Source organism: Colobus angolensis, unplaced genomic scaffold (assembly GCF_000951035.1).
Source record: "Colobus angolensis palliatus isolate OR3802 unplaced genomic scaffold, Cang.pa_1.0 Scaffold216, whole genome shotgun sequence".
NCBI lineage: Eukaryota > Metazoa > Chordata > Mammalia > Primates > Cercopithecidae > Colobus > Colobus angolensis.
The window spans coordinates 2,509,825-2,521,419 of NW_012115333.1; the positions used below are offsets into that span (position 1 = coordinate 2,509,825).

The 11,595-nt window shown below is 42.3% G+C and overlaps 1 protein-coding gene across 1 annotated transcript; it reads right to left on the bottom strand.

The window, feature by feature from the left end:
- Positions 1-5: 5 nt before the first annotated feature.
- LOC105512653 (40S ribosomal protein S4-like) lies at positions 6-343 on the bottom strand (the record flags this gene model as incomplete). The annotated part of the gene is made up of 1 exon (XM_011943180.1): positions 6-343. A coding segment is annotated over exon 1 (291 nt), but the record flags the coding sequence as incomplete, so codon positions are not given.
- Between the last annotated feature and the right edge of the window lie 11,252 nt (positions 344-11,595).

Genomic DNA, 11,595 nt, shown 5'->3' on the forward strand with positions numbered 1-11,595 from the left:
AAATTCTCTCCCGTCTTGTCAATGCTGATGACATCCATGAATCCAGCAGGGTAGGTTATATCAGTCCGGACCTTGCCATCTATCTTAATGAACCGCTGCATGCAAATCTTCTTTACTTCATCTCCTGTCAGGGTATACTTAAGTCTGTTCCTTAGGAAAATGATGAGGGGGAGACACTCTCTCAACTTGTGGGGACCGGTGGATGGACGAGGAGCAAACACACCAGTCAATTTATCCAGCATCCAATGCTTTGGAGCTGCTACCCGCTTCAGATGCTTCTTGGGACCACGAGCCATGGCTGCGTTAGGCAAGGAAAGAGGACCTCCGTCTTCCGGTGCGCGTAGAAATTAATCGCGGAACTTTTTAGATGGAAAGACCTTTAGAGGTCACTTAGTCCAAACCTTACTGATGGGGACAGAGACTCAGAGAAGATGTGATTTGCTTGAGGCCACACAGAAAATTTGTGACCAAGCAGGGACTAGTCCCAGCCTGGATCCTTCCCTGGTTCCCAGACTCCACCTCTTTTGTTGAAAGGCCCTCCTTGGGCAGTATGCATGAAAACTGCCCAGAGATCTACCCAACATTTGCCACAGAGTTCAAGAGACTAGTGAGACCTAGAAACAGACAGTTAGAGAGCCAAGGGAGGTGATCCAAGAGGAGAAAGGGAAAAGGAGAGCTGGAAGGAGCAGAGTGCTCAGAGCCAGTTGGAGGAAGGATTTGGACAAGCTCCCCTCCCCACTGACTTTCACCCCAAGGTCCCACCTAAGGGTAGGCAGCTTTCCCTCTGTATGGCATTGTCCTGTCCTGCTCAGCCCATGCCTAGCCCACCTTAGAGCAGGGACCAGATATGTGAAGAAGGGGCCCGAGCTGGATCCTAGAACTAGAGAGAAGGCTTTGAATTTTTATTTCTGCCACCTGTTCTCTTTATAGGCTCACTGCCTGATTTTACCACACAGAGTGAGCACATTGCTGCCTGACTAGGACCCAAGCTCTGCCACCTTTTGCCTGCTGGTCTATGCTAGGGCATTCACACTATGTCATCATCAATTCTAGTGACCATATTTTTCAAGCTAAAAAATCAGGCCAGATTGTCTAATACATGATCTGATCACAGAACAAAATATTTAAAATTAGGCTTGTCCTCGGAAATCTGGGCCATCTGGTTACTGTCCTGTTACTCCACCCATCGGCTTTTCCTTCACACACAGGCCTGGAGATGCCCCCAGCTGTTAGCCAGGCCCTAGGGCCAAGAAATAAGGAAAGGAAAGAGAAAGAGAGCTAATGTATACCGAGCTTTTGCCATGTGTCAGGTATTTTCCATCCATTATCTCATTTACTTCCCATGACAACCATATGAGGTAGGTACTCTTATTATCCTTATTTCACAGATGAGAAAACAGGTTCAGACAGCTGGACTCACTTACCCAGGGTCACACAACTACCACGCCAGGCACAGATCCTAATGCAATGGGCTGACCTCTCCAGCAATATAAATCCCTTCTAAGGAAAGAGAGGAAACACTGAGCAGAAATGCTATCCCGAAAGCCATCATGAACTTGGGATGTATCAGTAGAGATAAAGAGACCAAGTCAAGTATGTAACTGCTTTGCTCTTCTCTGCTGTCTGGAACACGTATCCAGCCTAGGGTCCCCATACATTGAGGGCACATTGGTGCATCTCTACAGGGGAATGAGGAGGTTAAGAAGGGATGTGGAGCCCAAGTCCCATGAGAAATAGTTGGAAGAAGTGGGGCTATTTGGCCTCAGGATGTGACTTCAGATCTCTAAGGGACATGGGGACAGGCATGGTCTATGTGGCCCCTGGGGACTGAGATAAGAGGTGGTAGCTATAGGGAGACAGATTTGGAACTTTCTCAGAGTTCAAGCTATCCTGTCATAAAATCCACTGCCTTCATTGAGAGAGGGTAAGCTGGTGGTGTGCAAACTGGATCAAGCTGAGCACTTGGTAGAAATACTGCAGAGAAGGCTTGAGGCTGTGAATCAAAAGTGCGACTGCAAGTCCCTAAATTCATTGCAGCCCTGAGACTCCATGAACGTATGATTCTGTGAGGGTCAGTGTTCTCCAAGGTACCCCCATGGAGATTCCACTACTTCTCTCCACTATTTTTTTTTTCCAATGTCTCACATCTTTCAAAGCCAGAAACTCAGTCCTTAGGTTTCACCTAAATTCCTCTTACTGGAATCATTCTTAGTACCATGCAGGACTGGCTGCTGAAAAAGGAGGGATGGAGAAAGCAGCAAAGCAGAGCCATCCGAGACCTAGAGGAGAAACATTCTTAAATAGCAAACATTACGTAGACAGATGGCCAATGACGACCAGGGGAAAAAAAAACATTCAGAAAACATTTATTTGGGGGTATGAAGGCACTTTTTCTTTAATGACATTTTCTTTCCCGATTGATTTTGTGAGTCAGATCGCTAACACTTGAAAAGTAGTGGGGGTGGTGAATTGCTCACATTTTCATTAGTTGGAATATGACATTAACCAACCATTCTAGGTAATGCTGAACATTTTTCTGCTAATGTCAGGAAATCCTTTCTTAGGGCTAATCTGGATGTCAATTACAGCACCAACAGACCATTGTTGAATGTGAAATTTGCATAATGTTTCATTGAGTGAGAAGTACAGATTGTCAGATGACTGGAAGGTGCCAGAGACTGATGATGGTCATGGTTTGTCCTGACAAGACCGTAGGGATGTTGGGAACTAAGAAAGTTTGAACTGAAGTGGATGAACAGCCCATTTCTGCTGAATCAAATCTTATTTCTCCTCATTCTGCCAACTCTTCACTACTTAGGTCAACATCAATTTACCAGATATGTATGCGGCCCCCAGATGATGCCAGCCTGAGGAGTGATTATCCCTGCCCTGGAGGCTCTGACTGTCTCTAACATTTCTCTCCTTTGTGGTCTCAGAAATCTGCTTTCTCCATCCCAGTGATCAGCTATCCTCAGGAGAGAACCCCGGCTTTGGCACCTTTGTCTGGAGCAGTTGATCTAACTGTGAGAATCTGGGAGCCTGCAGAATAGTATGAAGAAAGGCTGCTCTTCTGCCTGCAACTTGTGTGTGTCTGGGTTACTATGCGAGTAAGACCAGATTCTATTTTAGGTCTGGAATCTGTGGATTTCTGTAAGAGATACTCCTGTTAGGGAAGAACATTAGAACAATCAGACAAGTTCCAGCTGTGGGTGAGTGTCTTAGGTTGGGTACATGAGAAGTGGAGCCTGAAGCAGGGATTCAGGGCATGTGACTTATTGGGGGCATGCCCTTCTGGAAAGGCTTGTGAGGCAGGAAAGCAGGATAGGGAAGAGGCAGGGGGCAAGAAAGGCAATGTCTAGTTTTGACCTGTTTCAGAGTGGATGTGGGGGCTCTGGAGCATAAATCACATCACAGGATTATCCCATCTTGAGTGAGAAGTTGTACTTATGTATTTCCATATCAGTCACTGATTGTCCTTCCTGCTGGTGAGGGGGAAGTATAACCTCCCATGCAACTCTGAATTAGGTGGCTCCCATCAGACCAGGGCAAGTATCCAAGGAAGCCTTGCTGTTAACCACAGCACTCACAGCTGGGAGATGGGTGGAAACAGGATAGCTGGAAAAGGGGAGCTGGCTCAACATCATCTGCAACAGCAGGGCTGCCATCTTGGACTTCTAAAGGCCTCCTCCTGCGAGGAGGTGCAAATACTTCACTCACTGTGACTCTGCCTATCAACTATGAACTAGCTGTGTATCACTGACTAGAGCTACTGGGATGTTGTAAATGGAAGGGTAAGGAAGTTGACACTTGTGCTAGAATGAGACAAGAGTCCAAGCTCCTGGATTAGGGAGACCACATGGTAAGACAGGCAGGGAGCCGTGGGGAAGACACCAGACAAAAGTGCCTCTAGGATTGTGTCAGGTCATCAGGAATGAGTGTGCCATCTCTTCAAGAGACAACGGTTTGAGGGTCCTCCAAGTTTATTAGTTTTTTCACTAGGATTAAACTGGAATTGATCCTGATGGATTGTTTTTGTGCTGCCTGTGGTTTTGTAAATTATAGTATTTCCTTCTTCTCTTTGTTCATTTTCCTTGTGAAAAAGTCAGCTGGTACTAATATGTTTGAGGGAACCAAGGGAATAGCTTAGTGCCCATCCCGAGGCTAGTATGTTGCATGATAATGATAGCAACTACCACTTATTGAGCACTTAATATATATCAGGCACCTACTGAATGCTTACTTTCAGGCATTATTAGTTCATTGAGTCCTCCTAACAAGACTTGGGGTTGTACTGCCTATGAGGGCAGAGGAGGAGACAGGAAGGTGTCAAAGATGATGCTTCGCTTCTGAATGGATGGTGGTGCCATTTTCAGAGATGGGGAATACTGGAGAAGGAGCTCTCTTCTGGCCTCAGCTCTCTCTTTTCTAGGAGGAAACATTCCAGTTTTTGTGAACCCCTCTTTGGGAGGCCTGTGTTGAAAACTCTAGAGATTCTTACAGATTCATGGCATCCTGATTGGAACGTTTCTAGATTGCAAAATACTTGCTAATTCCTTTCTTTCTTTAGTCACTCTTTACTGATGTAACTGGTGTGTCAAAACAGAAGAGTTGCACTCAACCTATCCAGTTCCTCAGAGGGACATCAACTCTTGATTATTCTAGGACAAAACAAAGACTCATGCTTTTTCTCTCTCTCCACCTCAACCCCAGCAAGATGTAAACTATGAGGATGTGTAGAGAGATGTACATTTGCTCCTTTGTCCCTTCTCTGAAAAAGAGTCACAAGAGAAACCATCTGGATAGTAAATAAACCTGCAAACAGTTTTTAATTTCTAGGTACTTAAAGATAATAGGTATTGAGTGCTATGCCCTTTACATAGATTATGTTTTTTATTTTAAAATCTGTGTGAAATAGGTACTTGTGTCCATTGGTATGGTTTTAGCTGTGAGTGAGAGAAACCATGACTCAAACCAGCCTAACCAATTAGAAAATTACTATCTCAAATAACAGAATTCCAGGGGTAGAGCGGGTTCAAGCATGACAAAATCAATAACTCAACAATATCATCGGGGAGCTAGAATCTTTCCATCTCTTTTTTCCACCATCCTCAGCAAAACTTCTTTTTAAGGTTGGTTCCCCTGGTGGTTGAAGATGAATACACCTGTGCCAAATGTCACTTTTAGGTGTTAACATAACCTGGAGGAAGGCAGAAACTCTCTCTTTGTCTCCCTAGGAGGAAGGAAATCTTTCCCAGAGGTCCCCAGGTAGATTTCCCCTTATATCTCATTGGCTAGGATTGGGTTGTATATTCATTCCTGAACTAATCACTAGCAAGGAAAATAGAAGTGATGTGATTGGATTAGCTGAATCATTTGAAGTGGAAGGAAGGATGCTTAAATACTACCATGTGCCCATTCTACAGAAAAGGAAACCAAAGCTCACATAGATGAAGTAGCAAAGTAACTTGCCCAAAGTAACACCTAATAAATGACACAACTGAGAAGTAAATCCAGTGCTTCCCTATTTTACTATACTTATTAACTACTAAATATATGTTAATTGCCAGGTACTTACTGAAGTAGTACAAAGATGTTCTTATTATCCAAGTATTCATTTTCTAAGTTACTGTAGTCATAAGATTGGGTAGGAAAGCAAGAGACCATTAAGGTATTCACTAGCAAACTGGTCAATTATAAAATTACTCTGGCATCCCTCCCAGATTAACATTAGAATCTTGACCAGTCTTTTCTGATTGTTGAGTATTATAAACATCAGACTGTAAAGAGCAAATACAATGCCAATGAGTTTGCAAAGTAAAACTGCAAATATTAGAAAAGATCCAGGAGTTCATGAAATCAACAAAAGTGATATTGGAAAACTGCCAGCATCTCAGCAAAGCCATTGACACATGATAGGCTGGCAGAATTAGATCAGTTAAAAGTTGAAGAGCAAGTCAACAAAGATGAGGACAAAATAAAAGCTTCAAAAATGAGTTGACTCCCAAACTATTTAAAGATATCCTTAGGAAAACCAAAGCCCTCAAATGCTTTTAATAAACTGACCTTCTTTATGATCATGCTATGAAAAGCAAAGAAAAAGATGTTATGCCATGATGTCCTACAGTTTTGTCAGAAAAATCACACCACAAAGCAACTAATGTTAGAGTCATTGTTTTTGCCTACCCTAAGAACTAGAACAGAACTATAATTTCAGTCCTATTTTTAAAAATATAAGATAAATTGCTTATCATACTTTTTGGTTTCATTTTTTAATAAGAAATCTAAATAAACCTATTCTTTATTTACTATGACAATTTAAACAGATTCTCTTTCGGTGGAGTTTCCCCCCCGCAATATCAATTATCTGTAGATAAAGAGGACATTTTATAGTGTGGGTAAGATCAACCTTAGATCAAATCAACCTGGCTCAGTCACTCACTAGTTTTTTCGGCTTTGGGCAAGTTTCTCAGCTTTCCTAAGCAACTGTTTTCTCATCTGTAGAGTGAGGAAATTTCATAGGGTTATTATAAAGATTGAATTAATTACTTGTATTAGATTACTCACTTAGCTAGTCCTTCATGCATAGTACTCATTCAATAAACGTTAGCTGTTGTTATGCTGTTGTTAAAGTGACCATGCAGAATGACAGAAAGGGTCTGTCAGATCTCAAATTCAAATCCTGCCTCAGCCAATACCTTACTGTGTGACCTTGGACACATTGCTTTCCCTCTCTGATCCTCAGATTTTATCTAGAAATTGGACCACATAGGATTGCTGTGAAAGTCGAGTAAGATAACTGGTACCCAGCAGTCCCTGTCACTTAACAAATCATAGTTTTTATTTATCTGTGCTAAATACTGCATCAAGTGGGGTGTTCATGTGTGTGTCTGTGTGTGTTGGGGATATGTATAAGAAATATAGGGGGAGGCATGGTTCCTGTCTTCAAGGGGCTTACATCTCATGAAGAAAACAACGAATGTATTATGTGCCACCTACATTGGGCCTCAGTTTTCCCTTCTATAGTATTAAGTCCTTAAACGAATGGATCCATAAGGTTCTAAAATTCTGAGAATCTATAAACTGTAGTCAGGTGGACTCCAGAAACAAGTAGAGCAAGCCAAAGCAACTTCGTTCCAGGTGTGAGATACTGCAGCTCATAAAAGAAGTTCTTCAGGAATTCGAAGGAGAGTGTATAGTCAAGTGGAATGAGTATCAACTTTGGGGCCAGACAGATCTGAATTTAAATCCCAGCTCTTCAATTGCTAGTTGGATCACCATGGACCAATAACTTCTCTCTGAACCTCAGTCTCCTCCTCTGCACAATGTAACTAAGTAGCCCTGCCTTATAAAGATATGGTGAGAAATAATCAAGCCCAAGTATTGGATAGTGCCTCATATGCAGTAGGTGCTTTACTACTTGCTTAAGGAAGTTTCCTGGAGACTTGGGAACTTGAGCCAGGAGATTTGGTGGGAAGAAAGTTGCTGGAGAACCAGGTACCACTGGGCAGAATAGCAAGGAATGGCCTTTTGGCAGATGCCTTTACCCGGAGGGCAAAGTGCCAGGAGCCAACAGGGCAAGCCCACTGCCCTGAGGTCCATAAAGAAGCCATCCTCTTGCCAGCCCCTGCCTGGGATACTCATCAGAGCCTAGAGGGATAAAAAAAGAAACCAAAATGAAATATATATTTATAACAATAATAATAATTATTCTTTCACCAATTTTCTCTTCCTCCGATGGAGTCTGGCAAGAACTACAGAGCAGGAAAACTGCTAAAGTTGAGAGTAATGGTGCCCCCAGGACAAATAAAGAGGGAACTTCAAACCAGCAGATGCTGCTGAAAACCCCAACACAGGAAATATCTGCAGAATGAATTGAGAATTTATGGGTGTTTGGGTTTTTAGGATTTATAACCAAGTTCCATGAGCAAAGAAGGAATATAGAGGAGAGAGAGCAGAACAGGGCAAGAAGAGCAGGCTGAGGGCAAAGGCCAGCTGTCCCTCTCCAAATCCCCAGCAGCCACAGAAGCAGACTTGGCATCAGTAGGGTGGTCCAGGAGCAATGGTGGCCTGGGCAGGCTGGGCTGAGCTGGAGTGAATCCCAGTGTGCCCCTTGGCACCAGTGTCATCCTCATGGTAGGCAGGCAGGTGGATGGAAGTGGGCACATGCAGCTATGTGGAAATCATGCATAGGTAACAAATATGCACGGGCATGATAATGATCATGATAATCACTAGGCCCACCATCAGCAAGGCCTCCCTTAGGTCAAAAGCTTTCAGGTTCCCCCAGGCCTTTTCTAACCCCAGCATGTCAGAGTCAGGTATGCCCAGAGTGTGCAAGTAGATTGGGCCAAGAACTTGGGAGAGGTTGTGAGTGAGGATGTGGCAGTCCTGCAGGTTCCTGGGAAGCTTGAAATGCATGCATCTGCACAGCCCAAACTCTCTTGGGCACTCAATTTTCCCACCTGTAAAATGGTGGCAGGGTTTAGACTACAATAGCCAATGGGCCTTGTTATTGAAGTATTGATAGGGGAGAAGTAGGGGAGCAGGGAAAGTGGGACATTAGGCTGCCAGAGATGGTGCAACAAGAGAGTAGAGAGGGGCCCTTCCCCAAGCAAAGGTGAGCTCTGGAGGTGCTGACAATTTCCAGAGCTCCAAGGGCTCTGGAACACCCATTTCCACCAGTCAGGATGTGGGGCTGTCAGTTCAGATGGACTTCAGGCCACCCTGGATGCAGGCCCTTCAGATACCCCAAAGGACCCTGAAAGTTTTCCATTTCTGGTTTCTGCCCAAAGAGGGATTTGGGAGGAAAATCACTCGGCTGTATTTAGAGGTTAGTGATTCTCAGAAAGTATACTGAGCCAGCTCCTAGAAAAGGAAACCCTTTGCTTCTTTACTGGAACAAAATCCCAACCTCAGGCAAAATTAAGAGGTGCATAGAGGACAGAGAGAGAAGAGAAGAGTGAGGGCTGGTGGGAGGCAAGACTTCTCCTTGTAGGGATACCATGAGATGGACTTTATGTTCATTCAGGGTTTGCTGGATGGGATGGGGCTACTCCTTCTCAACCAGCCCGCTTATCCTTAGAAAGCCAGAAATATAAATCTGCCTTGGAAGGGAGTGAGCACCCTGTTTTTGAAGGTGTTTAAGTCACAGTCTGACAATCACTTGTCATTGCAGATGCTGTTAAGAGCAAGTCTTCATTAGATTAGGGGTTTAATGGGAAAGCTAGGGTACAGTTAAAGGTGTTTTCCAGCCCAGTAGTATTATGATTCACTTAGTTCAACAGTTGTGTAACTTTGGGTCACTCCTTTCCCATCTCCAGGCATCAATTTCTCATCTATAAAGTGGGGTTGGGTGGACTCTGGTTTCTAGGGGCTCTTCTGGCTGTGGCTTTCTCTTAGTTTATGACTGTAGTCTCTGGGGTACAGGAGTGGGAGGACTTACGGAGTAAGGACCCCTGCCCTTCTCCAACACCTGGCAAAGCCCTTACTGTAGCCTGCTTCTCTGAGTCTCTTTGTAGCCATTGCATTCTTTCCTCATGAAAGTGTGTGGCAGTAGATATCCCCAGCTGGAGGCCAGGCTGCTGCTGGGTCAGCTCAGGGGAATAAAGAAAATTAAGAGGCATTGGCAGGCCCCTGTGAGGAAGAGAATCATCTTGGGTGGGAGGTGGGAATTGAGAGCTTAGAGTCCTTGTTCAGCCTGAGCTGCTGCCTCCCCAGTCTAAAGATTACTATAGCTTTATAGTAAGTTTGACATTGGAAAGCATTAATCCTCCAACTTTATTCTTTTCCAAGAATTTTTTTTGGCTATTCAGGATCCATTGCAATTCCATATGAATTTGAAAATAAGCTTTTCCATTTTGTGCAAAAAAGCCACTGGAATTTGATAAAGATCACATTGAATCTGTATATTGCTTTGGGTAGTTCTATGGTTTGAATGTTTGTGTCCACTTCAAATTCTATGCTGAAACTTAATCTCCAATGCAACAATATTAAGAGGTAGGGCATTTAGGAGATGATTAGGCCATGAAGGATCCACCCTCATGGATGAGATTAGCATTTTAGGCACTTATAAGAATTAGTGCCTCAAACCTTTAAAAAGGCTTGAGGGGGTGAGTTCACCCTTCTGTTCCTAATACCATGTGAAGACATAGTGTCCTTCCCCTCTGGAGGATGCAGCAATAAGGTGCCGTCTTGGAAGCAAAGAGCAGCCCTCAAACGAACTGATGTCTTGATCTTGGACTTCCCAGACTCCAGAAGAACTGTGAGAAATAAATTTCTGTTGTTTACAAATTACCCAGTCTGTGGTATTTTGTTGTAGCAGCCTGAAAAAACTAAAACAGATAGTGTTGACATCTCAATAATATTGTCTTCCAGTTCATGAACATAAGATGTTTTCCCATTTATTTAGGTCTTCTTTAATGTCTTTCAGTAATATTTTGTAATTTTCAGTGTACAAGTCTTTCACCTTCTTGGTTAAATTTATTTCTAGGTATTATTTCCTTTTCACGTTGTTCATTGCCAGTTTATAGAAATACAACTGATTTTTGCATGTTGAACTTGTACACTTTGTTGAATTTGTTTACTGGCTTTAGTAGTTTCTTTTGTGGATTCTTTGGCATTCTCAATATATAGGCTCATGTCACCTATGAATAAAGATATTTTTACTTCTTTCTTTCCAACTTCAATGCATTTTATTTTTTTCTTGCCTAATTGCTCTGACTAAAACTTCTGTTACAATGTAGAACAACAGTGGAGAAAGCAGGTATCCTGGTCTTTTTCCTGATCTTAGGGGAAAGCTTTCAGTATTTCACCATTGAGTCTGATGTTAGTTGTGGCTTTTTCATATATGACTTTTATCATGTTGAGGCAGTTCCCTCCTCTTCCTAGTTTTCTGACTGTTTTTATCAGGAAAGAATATTCAGTTTTGTCAAATGCCTTTTCTTCATCAATTGAGACTATTTTTATACTTCCATTCTATTAATGTGGTGTATTACATTGATTGATTTTCTTATGTTGAACCAACCTTGCATTCCTCTGATAAATCCCTCTTGATTATGTCTATAATTCTTGTGATATATTCTTGGATTTGATTTGCTAGTTTAGCATTTTTTTGTGTATATATATATATATACACACACACATATATATATACACACACACATATATATATACACATATATATATGTATATTCGTAAAAATAGTAACCTTCAATTTTCTTTTCATGTAATGTCTTTATATGGCTTTAGTATCAGGTAATGATACTCACAAAATGAGTTGGGTAGTGTTCCTTCCTCTTCAGTTTTCTGGAAGAGTCTTAGAAGTGTTGATGTTAAATTTTCTTTAAATGTTTGGTAGGATTTACCAGTAAAGAAACAATCTGTTCCTGTACTTTTCTTTATTGGGAGTTGTTGTTGTTGTTGTTTCTTTTAATTTCTGATTTTTTTTTTTTTTTTTTGGTTATAGGAGACGGAGTCTCGCTCTGTCACCCAGGCTGGAGTATTTGATAATTTGTGTGTTTCTAGAAATATATTCATTTCATTGAGCTTATCTAATTTGTTGGCGTACAGTTGTTCGTAGTATTCTCTTTAAATATG